This window comes from Leucoraja erinacea, chromosome 36 (assembly GCF_028641065.1).
Source record: "Leucoraja erinacea ecotype New England chromosome 36, Leri_hhj_1, whole genome shotgun sequence".
Classification (NCBI taxonomy): domain Eukaryota; kingdom Metazoa; phylum Chordata; class Chondrichthyes; order Rajiformes; family Rajidae; genus Leucoraja; species Leucoraja erinaceus.
The window spans coordinates 6864129-6879223 of record NC_073412.1 but is presented as its reverse complement, the minus strand read 5'-3'; the positions used below and the strand labels follow the sequence as shown (position 1 = coordinate 6879223).

General features: G+C 45.7%; 1 protein-coding gene and 1 non-coding gene across 2 annotated transcripts in view; both read right to left on the bottom strand.

Moving 5' to 3' along the window:
• Positions 1-1636: 1636 nt before the first annotated feature.
• cart3 (cocaine- and amphetamine-regulated transcript 3) overlaps positions 1637-15095 on the bottom strand; it is a 14038-nt gene continuing 579 nt past the window's right edge. The window contains exons 2-3 of the mRNA XM_055662568.1: positions 13739-13822; positions 1637-2025 (exon numbers count right to left, since the gene is read on the bottom strand). Coding sequence (XP_055518543.1) covers positions 1921-2025; positions 13739-13822 — 189 coding nt within the window. The 3' untranslated portion in view covers positions 1637-1920. The remainder of the gene's footprint in view (positions 2026-13738; positions 13823-15095) is intronic.
• trnak-cuu (transfer RNA lysine (anticodon CUU)) lies at positions 6562-6634 on the bottom strand. The gene has a single exon. It is a non-coding gene; the product is annotated as a tRNA-Lys (tRNA).

Genomic DNA, 15095 nt, shown 5'->3' with positions numbered 1-15095 from the left:
ATATAAATAAATATTATTATTATTATTATTATTCCTTCCATCGAGGGGATTTATCGCAGTCGCTGCCTCAAAAAGGCTGGCAGTATCATCAAAGACCCACACCATCCTGGCCACAGACTCATCTCCCTGCGTGATATCGGAGTCGGGGGATATGGGGAGAATGCAGGAACGGGGTACTGATTGTGGATGATCAGCCATGATCGCATTGAATGGCGGTGCAGGCTCGAAGGGCCGACTCCTGCACCTACTGTCTATTGTCTATTATTCTGCCCTAGGCACTGGTTGAGGGGTAGATATGAGAACATTAAGGCTAACTTTGAACTTCTTTGCCTCATATTTGACCACACTCTTACTCAACTGGCTATTTATGGCATCCAATCAATCTACCATCCCACAAATCTTGCAGGAGGTGACCAGAGTCCTGCCATCTGTGCTTATAGTAGAAGAAAGCTGCCCTCCTCATCAGCCTGACCTGAACATAGAAACATAGAAAATAGGTGCAGGAGTAGGCCATTTGGCCCTTCGAGCCTGCACCGCCATTCAATATCATCATGGCTGATCATCCAACTCAGTATCCTATACCTGCCTTCTCTCCATACCCCCTGATGCCTTTAGCCACAAGGGCCACATCTAACTCCCTCTTAATATAGCCAATGAACTGTGGCCTCAACTACCTTCTGTGGCAGAGAATTCCACAGATTCACCACTCTCTGTGTAAAAAATGTTTTTCTCATCTCGGTCCTAAAAGATTTCCCCCTTATCCTTAAACTGTGACCCCTTGTTCTGGACTTCCCCAACATCGGGAACAATTTTCCTGCATCTAGCCTGTCCAACCCCTTAAGAATTTTGTAAGTTTCTATAAGATCCCCCTTAATCTTCTAAATTCTAGTGAGTACAAGCCGAGTCTATCCAGTCTTGCTTCATATGAAAGTCCTGACATCCCAGGAATCAGTCTGGTGAACCTTCTCCGTACTCCCTCTATGGCAAGAATGTCTTTCCTCAGATTAGGAGACCAAAACTGTACGCAATACTCCAGGTGTGGTCTCACCAAGACTCTGTACAACTGCAGTAGAACAACTGCAACATAACTGTCTGAAGTCTGAGCATTGAGTCTGAAGAAGGGTTTCGGCCCGAAACGTTGCCTATTTCCTTCGCTCCATAGATGCTGCTGCACCCGCTGAGTTTCTCCAGCTTTTTTGTGTAGCCTTCGATTCTCCAGCATCTGCAGTTCCCTCTTAAAAACTGCAACATAACTCCTCAAACCAAACTTTGCCTATTGACTGAACTATGAGGTGGATTTACAGGCCACAGGGTTGCATTAACTGATTTAAGGATGGCCACCACGTTATGTCTGAAGAAGGGTTTTGGCCCGAAACGTTGCCTATTTCCTTCGCTCCATAGATGCTGCCTCACCCGCTGAGTTTCTCCAGCATTTTTGTCTACCTTCGATTTTTCCAGCATCTGCAGTTCCTTCTTAGACCACGTTATGTCATTGTGTTTGTCATGTCTTTCAAATCTTTTATTTTTGCATCAATCCCTCACTGTGCAAATGGGTGGTGAAGCATCGCGTTTGAAAGGCATATAATGGCAGATATATTTCTGACACTTGGACAAAAGATAATTTTATTTTGAAATCAGTACCACCCCGCCTGTAATAGTGTACCAAGACTGCCTTGTTCTGCTCCAAAACATTGAAATCTAGACTCAAGACAGAATGCTTTAGAAGAAATAGGATAGCATATTTAATAATTAATGTTTCCATGGGGCACTGGAATATACACACAGAACAGGATAAATTACACATGAATTGTTCGATGTAGTAGGAATGTTGACAATGCTTTGTTTATTTATAATATATCCACCAGATCTTTAAACTGTCTTCATTTAGCCGATGAAAATAGAAATGATTTTGTCCGATTTCTATACACATTTAAACAGAAAGTAATTACATTTCGAACTCAGGCAGTTACAGGTCCTCCAAATCCTGGGTCCTTTTCTCACTGCACACATGTCTCCGATGTTACACTGGAAATAGAGAAACGGAGAGATTCCGGTTAGAGATATCGGTGCGTGCAGAATTCTTTTACAAGGATGCATTTTTCAGGATGCAGTGTTTGATCTGTGTTTGGGCCAGCATTTGTTGTTCAACTCGTAAAAGAAAGTATCTCTACTTACTAACAACACAAAACAGAGTGGGTTAATACTGGTTAATACACAAAAGGCCACAAAGTGCTGGAGTTACTCAGCGGGTCAGGCAGCATCTCTGGAGAACATGGATAGGCGATGTTTCAGGTCGCGACCCTTCTTCAGACACACTCAGAAACGTCCTTAGATTCACTCTGAAGAGTGGGTCTGGACCCTAAACCTCACCTACCCATGATCTGACCCGCTGAGTTACTCCAGCACTTTGTGTCTTTTTGTATATCAACCAGCACCTGCAGATCTCTGTTTCTCCAAAAACAGAGCGCTAGGCCAAACAAAAGCTTCAAACTAGAGGTATAAGACCCTGCACATGTTGGAAACCTGAGACAAAAACAAAGTGCTGGAGGAACTTTCCCCTGCAGGCAGCATCTGTAGAGGTAAATAGACAGACAATGTTTTGGACTCTTTTCAGACCGAACAATTCAAACCCAGACCGAGCGTAGGCTTGGCGATCGCTTCGCCCAACACAGCCACTCAGTTCACAATAACCAACCTGATCTCCCAGTGGCTCGGCACTTCAACTCCCCCTCCTCCCCATTCCGAATCCAACCTTTCTGACCTGGGCCTCCTCCATGGCCAGAGTGAGTCCCACTGTAAATTGGAGGAGCAGCACCTCATATTTCGCTTGGGCAGTTTACACCCCAGCGGTATGAACATTGAATTCTCCAATTTCAGGTAGTCCTTGCTTTCTCCCTCCTTCCCCCCCCTCCCCCAACATCAATCTGAAGAAGGGCCTCGACCCGAAACTTCGCCTATTCCTTCTCTCCATAGATTGATTGATTGATTCTTTAGATGCTGCCTCTCCCACTGAGATCCTCCAGCATTTTTGTCTACCTTCAATTTTTGCCAGCGTCTGGAGTTCTTTCTTAAACACAAGATGTTTGTCCGATGTTTCTGTTGAATGACTTTTGAGATCAAGTTCTCCACAGTAAAGATACGGAGATACTGGGTAAAATATTTCTAACAATGGAAGGTTGTTGGAGTAGCTATTGGATTAGTAGGATACCACGGCACAGTGTGGCACAGCAAAGAGTGTTGCCGCCTCACGTGGGTTCAATCCTGACCGCCATTGTTCTTTATGTGGAGTTTGCACGTTCTAGCTGTGACCGTCTGGCTCTAATTTCTGCTTGGCTGCCCTAATGTCCTCCCCCAGCCAGGACACATTTAGTGTATGTTGATGGGCTACAGTTAATTGCCACTTGTGTAAGTGAGTTGTGAAAGGAATCAGCAGGAGAGCGAATTGATGGGGACACAAGAGAGAACGAGTATTGGAAATGCAACTCTCGAGGTTGTTCTGAGAGCAGGCCGATTTCTACCAGACCGAGAGACTCCTTCTTTAGTTTAGTTTAGAGATACAGCGCGGAAACAGACCCACCCGTGTCCACACCAACCAGCGATCCCCGCATGTCAACACTATCTCCGCACACTTTCCACCCACGCCAAGTAGCCATTTAACCTACAAACTTGTATGTCTTGGCAGAGTGGGAGGAAACCAAATATCTCTACGGGCGCTGTCTGTACGGAGTTTGCACGTTCTCCTCGTGACCTGCGCGGGTTTTCTCCGAGATCTTCAGTTTCCTCCCACACTCCAAAGACGTGCAGGTTTGTAGGTTAATTGGCTTGGTGTAAATGTAAAAATTGTCCCTAGTGTGTGTGTGTGTGTGGGATGGTGTTAATATCGCTGGTCGGCACGAGCCAGGTGGGCCGAAGGGCCTGTTTCTGTGCTGTATCTCTAAACTAAACTAATCTCGGAGAAAACCCACGCGGTCACAGGGGAGAACGTACAAACTCTGTGCAGGCAGCACCCGTAGTCGGGATTGAACCCGGGTCTCTGGCGTTGCAAGCACAGTAAGGCAGCAACTCTACCACTGCACCACCGTGGCCATCCATAATATCATCAGCAGCGTCTCAACAGGAGGGAACTGGAGGAAAGAATGTGTGGATCTGAAAATTGAAGATTGAGGAAATAAGATGAAGCTAGCTTAACAAACAGATGTTCTTTACTTGACGTTAAATTGATCCCAAATAGTGACATTCTTCCAATGAGCCTTAACACCAGATTTTATAATTTGAATACTCTGGCCAACAATAAAATCAGCAATAATAATTCCTAATTTACATTTTAATGACTGAAAAATATTAACTTATCTTAAATGTGACCATCAGTATGTTACTCAGACCATTGCACAATCCTGGTATCTGATCGGTTTCTAAATGAACTTAGTATGATCTATAATCATTTGCACCCTGGGGAGTAATATTGGTTATCAAAGCTGTGAAATAATAATCTGTAGCATCTGTTTTAGTAATTAGCGTTCTGGTGTTTTAGTTCTTTGTGTATTGTTTTGTCTTTACTTCTCCTGGGAGATGCCAGCTTTCACATGGGTACAGTGCTCAAGAAGGAACTGCAGATGCTGGAAAATCGAAGGTAATCGAAGATGTCGCTGTTCAGGGCCTGTTTCCACCCTGTATCTCTAAACTAAACCAAGCAGATCTTTCCCTCCCCCTCTTTATTTAGAGGGGGCGGGGGGGATTATATATTTTATTTAGCTGTCGTTATATTATTTTACATTTGCTATAGATTGCCCTGCTCCTGATTTCTCCCCATTTTTGCATTTAATCAGGGTTGGTTAATGAGATATAAATGATTTGGTCCCATTGTCTTTTGAAGGCCCAGGCGGCACTCATTTGCTCTCACTGGGGTGCCATCAGCCAGATAAACTGCAGTGGCAAACATATTTGTAGACATTAGGGGAACTGAGAGATATGGAGTTATTATGAGAACGCATTCATTCTGAGGTAAAAGACCAACTGTGATCTGACGGAATGCCAGGACAGGCAAGAGGGAACAGGCAACAGGCTCCCATTTCTACCATTTAAAACACAATTGAACTAGCAAGTCTGGAAGGCGTTCAACATTTAGACAGGAACATGCCTTAATGCAGCAAGATTCAGGGCCCTCAGACCCAAATTGAGTTTATTGTCACATGTACAAATATGATGAGGTATAAGTAAAGGCTTTACTAGCAAATGTCTGTGGAATTCTCTGCCTCTGAGGGCGGTGGAGGCCGGTTCTCTGGATGCTTTCAAGAGAGAGCTAGATAGGGCTCTTAAAAATAGCGGAGTCAGGGGATATAGGGAGAAGGCAGGAACGGGGTACTGATTGGGGATGATCAGCCACAATCACATTGAATGGCGGTGCTGGCTCAAAGGGCCGAATGGCCTACTCCTGCACCTACTTTCAGTCACAGTTTAAGGATAAGGGGAAAATCTTTTAGGACGAGATGAGAAAAACATTTTTTCACACAGAGAGTGGTGAATCTCTGGAATTCTCTGCCACAGAAGGTAATTGAGGCCCGTTCATTGGCTATATTTAAGAGGGAGTTAGATGTGGCCCTTGTGGTTAAAGGGATCAGGGGGTATGGAGAAAAGGCAGGCACAGGATACTGGTTGGATGATCAGCCATGATCATATTGAATGGCGGTGCAGGCTCGAAGGGCCGAATGGCCTACTCCTGCACCTATTGTCTATTGTCTATTGCATTATCCAAAGAAAGTTACTGAAACTGGAGCTTTACAACCACACCTCTATGTTACATGGTAGACAACCCAGCAGGTACGGCAGCATCTATGGAGCGAAGGAAATAGGCAACGTTTCGGGCCGAAACCCTTCTTCAGACTGATGTAACCTCTATGTTACATAATCTTAACCAGTTCAACAATAGCGATACTTATTGTGGCTCTCAACATCTCTACGGCAGCCAGCACAAAAAAAAAGTCTCCACATGGGAAATATGCACTTTGATAGTTGATAATCTTGTTTGGTGGAGAATCTTGTTCCTACTATTTAGAAACATAGAAACATAGAAAGCAGGAGTAGGCCATTCGGCCCTTCGAGCCTGCACCGCCATTCAATATGATCATGGCTGATCATCCAACTCAGTATCCCGTACCTGCCTTCTCTCCATACCCTCTGATCCCCTTAGCCACAAGGGCCACATCTAACTCCCTCTTAAATATAGCCAATGAACTGGACTCGACTACCCTCTGTGGCAGAGAGTTCCAGAGATTCACCACTCTCTGTGTGAAAAAAGTTCTTCTCATCTCGGTTTTAAAGGATTTCCCCCTTATCCTTAAGTCAAGTCAAGTCAAGTCAAGTCAAGTTTATTTGTCACATACACATACGAGATGTGCAGTGAAATGAAAGTGGCAATGCTCGCGGACTTTTGTGCAAAAGACAAACAACAAAACAACCAAACAAATTATAAACACAATCATAACACACATATTCTTTTACATAATAAATAATGGAAGGAAAAACGTTCAGTAGCTGTGACCCCTTGTCCTGGAAAAAAGGTAGCGCCCAACGTGGGGCTCGAACCCACGACCCTGAGATTAAGAGTCTCATGCTCTACCGACTGAGCTAGCCGGGCTCTATTTAGATTAAATGCTGGCCGGTATTGACTACTGTACCAAAGTTAGATAGAAGTGCTGGAGAAACTCAGCGGGTGCGGCAGCATCTATGGAGCGAAGGAAATAGGCAACGTTTCGGGTCGAAACCCGAAGGAAATAGGCAACGTTTCGGGACGAAACCCAAAGGAAATAGGCAACGTTTCGGGTCGAAACCCAAAGGAAATAGGCAACGTTTCGGGACGAAACCCAAAGGAAATAGGCAACGTTTCGGGTCGAAACCCAAAGGAAATAGGCAACGTTTCGGGACGAAACCCAAAGGAAATAGGCAACGTTTCGGGTCGAAACCCAAAGGGTTTCGACCCGAAACGTTGCCTATTTCCTTCGCTCCATAGATGCTGCTGCACCCACTGAGTTTCTCCAGCACTTTTGTCTACCCTCGAATGGCCATTTTCTTTCTTTGTACAACACTGGTGAATCAGGTGGGTTTTATTACCCCAATCCGATAACTCTATTGTCACAAAAACTTGCAAGGTTTATAAAAAAAAAATCATTTGAATTTAAGTTCTCTTGTTACTGTGAAGTCTCCAGGTCAATAGCGTAGCCTCTAGTTATTTATCCAGGGATATAATTATTATGCTACCAGATTATGCTAGAGTAACATAGGTTAGATGCAGGAAGATTGTTCCCGATGTTGGGGAAGTCCAGGACAAGGGGTCACAGCTTAAGGATAAGGGGGAAATCCTTTAAAACCGACATGAGAAGAACTTTTTTTCACACAGAGAGTGGTGAATCTGTGGAACTCTCTGCCACAGAGGGTAGTTGAGGCCAGTTCATTGGCTATATTTAAGAGGGAGTTAGATGTGGCCCTTGTGGCTAAGGGGATCAGGGGGTATGGAGAGAAGGCAGGTACGGGATACTGAGTTGGATAATCAGCCATGATCATATTGAATGGCGGTCCAGGCTCGAAGGGCCGAATGGCCTACTCCTGCACCTAATTTCTATGTTTCTATGTTCAATAATTGCCTCAATTCTACAGAGGCATAAACCTTGCGAAAAAATGTGTGTTTATGCTTGAGGTCTATGAGCTATGATCAATAATTCCAGTTGAATCTCTTGTTGTTTCATAATATAATGAGAACTAACCCCACCCACCCCCGCCCCCGATCAGTCTGAAGAAGGGTTTCGGCCCGAAACGTTGCCTATTTCCTTCGCTCCATAGATGCTGCTGCACCCGCTGAGTTTCTCCAGCTTTTTTGTGTAACCTTCGATTCTCCAGCATCTGCAGTTCCCTCTTAAACACTGTGTATACTCTACTGCGTTATCTCTTCAAGATATGCCCACCTTGAAGAAGTTCTCCTCTTCTCTCCGGAGACAGTTTCACAACCTCCTCTCTAACCCCACCCACCCCCGCCCCCCGATCAGTCTGAAGAAGGGTTTCGGCCCGAACGTTGCATATTTCCTTCGCTCCATAGATGCTGCTGCACCCGCTGAGTTTCTCCAGCTTTTTTGTGTAACCTTGTAAATATCATTATACTTTAGCACAACAGAAAACAGTTTTGCTACATTCTGAAGAAGGGTTTCATCACCTATTTCCTTGGCTCCATAGATGCTGCCTCACCCGCCGAGTTTCTCCAGCATTTTTGTCAGTAATGTACCTTTGCGACATTAATAACTGGATAAGCACTGGATTTGCTCAATTCTGCAGGAACTGGGGCGGTGAAATTAGCTTGAAAAGTTCCTATTTGTTCTGTAAACTCATAATGGCACCTCCTCTATGCCATGATTCATTTTGATACTTTATAAGTGTGGTTCTGCTAAGAAAATAACTTATCATAGAATCTTATTCATATAAGCCAATAGTCAATAGTCTATTTAATTGTCATTTGGACCCCTGGAGGTCCAAATGAAATGCCGTTTTCTGCAGCCATACCTTACACACAAATAGACCCCAGACACAACATAATTCCATTTTACATAAACATCCATCACATAGCTGTGATGGAAGGCCAAAAAAACTTACCCCCCCACTGCCCCCTCCCCCCCCCCCCCAATGTCAGAGTCAAAGTCAAAGCCCCCGGCTGGCGATGGCGATTGTCCCGCGGCCATTAAAGCCACGCCGGGTGGTGCGAGGTCGCACACCGGGTCTTGGTGTTAAAGACCCCGGTGTGCGCTCGCAGAGTCCCGCGGCCATTCCAAGCCGCGCGGTGCAGTGGTGTTAGGCCCCGCTCCAGGAGCTCTTCGACCCCGCAACTCGGGCGGGAGAAGTCGCCTAAAGAGAAGGTCCTTAAGACCTAAGCAAGGTCTTAGATGGGAGATAAGTTTGTTGTTAAACTTTAGGTAGCATCATAGAGTGATACAGTGTGGAAACAGGCCCTTCAGCCCAATTTGGATAGAAGGAATGGGTGATGTTTCGAGTTGAGACCCTTCTCCAGATATGCTGCCTGCCCCGCTGAGTTACTCCAGCATTTTGTGTTTATGTTTGGTATAAACCAGCATCTGCACTTCCTTCCTACATACGTCCTGTTTCAGTAGCTGAACGACTCGATCCTAAGGAGAGATGGAGTAGAACTAACACTCTCAGAAAGATGTTTCAGAAAGAACTGCAGATGTTGGAAAATCGAAGGTAGACAAAAATGCTGGAGAAACTCAGCGGGGTGCAGCAGCATCTATGGAGCGAAGGAAATAGGCAACGTTTCGTCCCGAAACCCTTCGGGTTTCGACCCGAAACGTTGCCTATTTCCTTTGGGTTTCGTCCCGAAACGTTGCCTATTTCCTTTGGGTTTCGTCCCGAAACGTTGCCTATTTCCTTCGCTCCATAGATGCTGCCTCACCCGCTGAGTTTCTCCAGCATTTTTGTCTACCCTCTCAGAAAGAAGGGCAGGAAAGTTAACTTCCTGGTCACCTATTGCAATGCTGTCTGAGGAGGTTACTCCTTTTGCTGTGATTTATCCATTTCTTCAACGAGCCTGCGTTCCGCTGAGGATGTGTAGATGTAAGCTCAACATACACTGACACAGAGAGTGGGGAAGGATTGGTGAGGGGAGAGTGTCGAGGGGTGATACACGGATTAAATATACAGAACAAAAAATCTCCACTTCTCAGCCCAGGGACACAGAGACTAATTGCAATACTCCAACCAGCAGATGTTTCCCAAGAGCAAAAATAAAAGGGTTGGTGTAATATTCCAGGAGGAATATGTGGGGCTAGTATAGATCCGACATGTTTGTCGGTGTGGGCAAGTTGGGCCAAAGGTTCTGTTTCCATGCTGGATGACTCCACCAATCTAAAGGGGTAAGGTCACAGCATGGGAAAAGCCCAACTCGTTAATGACAATAGACAATAGGTGCAGGAGTAGGCCATTCGGCCCTTCGAGCCAGCACCGCCATCCAATGTGGTCATGGCTGATCATCCCCAATCAGTACCCCGTTCCTGCCTTCTCCCCATATCCCCTGACTCCGCTATCTTTAAGAGCTCTATCTAGCTCTCTCTTCAAAGTATCCAGAGAACCGGCCTCTGAGGCAGAGAATTCCACAGACTCACAACTCTGTGTGAAAAAATGTTTCCTCATCTTCATTCTAAATGGCTTACCCCTTATTGTTAAACTGTGACCCCTGGTTCTGGACTCCCCCAACATCGGAAACATCTTCCCTCCCTCTAGCGTGTCCAAACCCTTAATAATCGTATATGTTTCAATAGCTCTCTCTTGAAAGTACAACCAAGATGTCCCATCTAAGCTAGCCCCATTTGCCCATGTTTGTCCTATACTACTCTAAGCCTTTCCTATCTATGTATCTGTCCAAATGTCTTAAACTGGTCCATTAATCGCTTGAGATATTGTACTGAAACTCCCCCGGCGAACAAAGTGGACATAGTCGTGAGATAATACACTGGGAAGATTAGTAGAGACACAAGGAACTGCAAAGATACTGGAATCCTGAGCAAAGTGCTGGAGAAACTCAGCACGGCCAGGCTGTATCTGTGGAGGGAATGGGCAGGCGATGATGTTTCGGGTCGGGACCCATCTTGAGACTGACCCGAGACCTGTGCATCCAATCCCTCCACAGATACTGCCTGAAAGATTACTTGAGATGGGAGGGGAGTTAGGGGGGGAGGTCACTTAATGAAGACTTCGCTCTTCTTAAGGATGGTGGAACTAGAGACCAACACATCGAGATATAGTGGCTGGAAAGGCACGACAAGACCAATGAGGTGAGTATAGACAGAGGACCGAACGGCCTCCTATAAATCGCCACGACTTTCTGCAATCACCATGGCACGCGGTTTGGTTGGAAGACAACTTAATCGACTTTAAATTCTCCAGTAATTAACTCAGCGGGCCAAGCAGCATCCCTGGAGAACATGGATAGGTGACGTTTCAGGTCGAGACTCTTCTTCAGACTGATCTGACCTGAAACGTCACCTATCCATGTTCTCCAGGGATGCTGCTTGGCCCACTCAGTTGCTGCAACATTTTGTGTCTTTCCCTGGTAAACGGGCATCTGCAATTCCTTGTTTCCACATTTGACACTTCAACATGGAGTTTTAAAAAAATGACTCCTTTTAACTGGTATGGAACCAGAAGCTGAGTGAAACGATGGGCAGGGTGGTGCTCAACGTTGATGCCACACAAGCAGCTGCTAGTCAGCAGTCCCCCCAACATAGGATCAGTATGACTGGTCATCAGAGAGGACAATCCTGTCCCACTTTCACGACCTTTTTTACTCGTGGACATTTTTCATCATGTTGGAAAAAACGGCCCGACCTACTTGAGGCCACGAGTACCTACGACCAGCATCACGACCTCCAACGACCTACATACGACCTCGCGACGACCATGCTGCGAGTATGAGTCAAGGGCGAGTATGAGTCAACTCGGCAGAGATCGTGAATTAGGTCGTGAAAGCGGGACAGGCTCTTAATCAGTCTCGGATGGGAAGTGTGTGGGAAGGAACTGCAGATGCTGGTTTTAACCGAAGGTAGGTTAAAAAGCTGGAGTAACTCAGCGGGACAGACAACACTTCCGTGTGCAAGCACGCGTTTGTTGAAGGTGCTATCTGACCTACTGAGTTACTCCAGCTTTTTTGTGTCTTTCTCAGGGATGAGAAGATGTTACTCGGCACAAGGGCCAAGTATACGCCATCCACCCCCTTCAGCGCCTCCCTTCAAGTCTTGGTTGCTATTTCAGCAGTGGAGAGTGAGAATGGAAATGGCAATCTCATCTCCCATGGACTGGTCACTATTTAACCATCATTCATCAAACGAGGGACGGCACGGTTGCTGCCGTTGCTGCGACAGAACCCCGGGTTCGATCCTGACCACGGGGTGCTGTCTGTACGGAGTTTGCACGTTCTCCCCGCGACCTATGTGTGGATTTTCACCGCTCCGGTTTCCTTCCACACTCCAAAGGCGCACAGGTTTGTGTGTCAAATGGCTTTTGTAAATTGTAAATTGTCCCTAGTGTGTGTAGGATAGTGTGGTCGCGGGGTAGTCGCGGGCCGAAGGGCCTGTTTCCACGCTGTATCTCCAAAGTCTAATTAGAAGTCTAATCTCATCCTGAGCCAAAACTCGGTGGATCCTTAAGTTTCCCCACTGGCGATTGGATTAATGTTAAATATTTCATACGGGGGAGGGAGTGGTGGGTGTATAAAACGAGCTGCCAGAGGAGGTAGTTGAGGCAGGCACAATAACAATATTTAAAATACAATATTAAGGACCTGTGATGCTGGTTTATACCGAAGATAGACACAAAATGCTGGAGTAACTCAGCGGGCCAGGCAGCATCTCTGGAGAATCCGCAGATAATTCTTATTACATTGTGTTAAAGTTACATTTCCATCAGATACGAAGCTGGTTTTCCCACCAGCACCACCCAGCTATTTCCATAAATACATCCCATTCTCTTGTGCAAACTAGAGATTCTTACGGGATATTTCAGATTAGTAACATTTCACTTAAAATTTTTTAAAAATGAAACTTTGAATTAGAAACATAGAACCATAGAAATTAGGTGCAGGAGTAGGCCATTCGGCCCTTCGAGCCTGCACCGCCATTCAATATGATCATGGCTGATCATCCAACTCAGTATCCCGTACCTGCCTTCTCTCCATACCCCCTGATCCCCTTAGCCACAAGGGCCACATCTAACTCCCTCTTAAATATAGCCAATGAACTGTGGCCTCAACTACCCTCTGTGGCAGGTAGTAATTAAATGAAAAAACACAAGTAACTGCAGATACTGGAAATATGAGCCACACACAAACTGCTCAAAATTCCGATTCTGAAGAAGGGCCCCCATGTTCCCGATGTTGGGGGAGTCGAGAACCAGGGGTCACACACCGTTAAATAATAAGGGGTAAGCCATTTAGAACAGAGACGAGGAAACACGTTTTCTCACAGAGAGTTGTGAGTCTGTGGAATTCTCTGCCTCAGAGGGCGGTGGAGGCAGGTTCTCTGGATGCTTTCAAGAGAGAGCTAGATAGGGCTCTTAAAAATAGCGGAGTCAGGGGATATGTGAGAAGGCAGGAACGGGGTACTGATTGGGGATGATCAGCCATGATCACGTTGAATGGCGGTGCAGGCTCGAAGGGCCGAATGGCCTACTCCTGCACCTATTGTCCCGACCCGAAATATCACCATTCCTTTTCCCCAGAGATGCTGCCTGACCCTCTGAGTTTCTCCAGCACGTTGTGTTATGCTCGCGGTTCCAGCGACTTCACTGTCTCTTATCTATATGTCTCCAAGCTTGGATTCAAGTCACCGCCAGAGATTGCACCTAGAAGCGAAAATGAGGAAAGCGAGCCGTCCGAAACATTGAGGGACACGGACACACACACACAGGCACACACAGGCACACACAGATATATATACACACACACACACACAGATATATATACACACACACACATACGTATATACACACACACACAAATATATATATACACACACACACACACACACATACACACACACACACATATATACACACACACACACACACACACACACACACACACACACACACACACACACACACACACACACACACACACACACACACACACCCACACACACACGAAACAGCTGGGACTAACATGTCCGAGGTAAGACGGATAAACGGACTTTACCTGAGGCCCCTGTCCATACTTCTTCTCCCAGGTTGGAAGCCGCTTAGTCTGCAGTTTCTTCAGCACCTCGTGTAGAGCCCCGAGCTGCGGGTCACATCCAGGGGAGGATGGTTTAGAATCGGAAACGTTTGTTGAATATTTCCCATTGAATGACTCTTATAGAAACACAACATCGAACATAGTATAGCACAGGAACAGGCCTTTCGGCCCACAGTGTCCCCGCGAACATGATGCCAGGTTATGCCCCCCCCCCCCCCCCCCCCCCCCCCAGAAACATAGAAAATAGTGTGCAGGAGTAGGCCATTCGGCCCTTCGAGCCTGCACCGCCATTCAATATGATCATCCAACTCAGTATCCTGTACCTGCCTTCTCTCCATACCCCCTGATCCCTTTAACCACATCTAACTCCCTCTTAAATATAGCCAATGAACTGTGGCCTCAACTACCTTCTGTGGCAGAGAATTCCACAGATTCACCACTCTCTGCGTGAAAAATGTTTTCCTCATCTCGGTCCTAAAAGATTTCCCCCTTATCCTTAAACTGTGTGACCCCCTTGTTCTGGACTTCCCCAACACCGGGAACAATCTTCCTGCATCTAGCCTGTCCGACCCATCTACCTGCATGAGATCTATATCCCACCACCCCATATAAATATTGCAAAGATTTAAGATTAACTTAATTTACTAACGAAGTAACTCCCCCTCCCCGAAGATATCTAAACCTAAATTTTAGTAGTTACTTAAGTTATGATGTCGGATGGAAGCTGCATACCCAAATCTCGTTGCACTTATGTGCAATGACAATAAAATATATTATTATTATTATTGTACTTGGGGCACCGGGCATTAGCAACTTGTTCGAAAATGTCTGCTTCCTAATATCGCTAGTAGACAAGAAAATACTGGCTTTCAAAAAAAATGTCTTGAAACACGCTTGGTTAAGAGAAGACAAAAGTGCAGGTGCTGGTTTACAAAGATAAAGACACAGAGTGCTGGAGTAACTCAGCGGGCCAGGCAACATCTCTGGAGAACATGGATGGGTGACCTTTCAGGTCGGGACCCTTTCTACAGATCCGTGTTCTCCAGAGATGCTGCCTGGCCTGCTGAGTTACTCCAGCACTCTGTGTCTTTTTTTTAAATTACAAGTTAAATCTCAGTTTTATCTCAGTTTTAGCTCCCAGCATAGTTAGATTTAACTGTTTTTGCTGCTTTAACTTTCAATATCGTAAATTAAAAAATTAATTTACACCACAATTGCTTCAAACTATGATCAGAGCGTGTACATTTAACTGAAGACAGAAGTGATTGCAAATGCTAACACATCTTGTGCAAAACACAAAGTGTTTCAGGAACTCAGC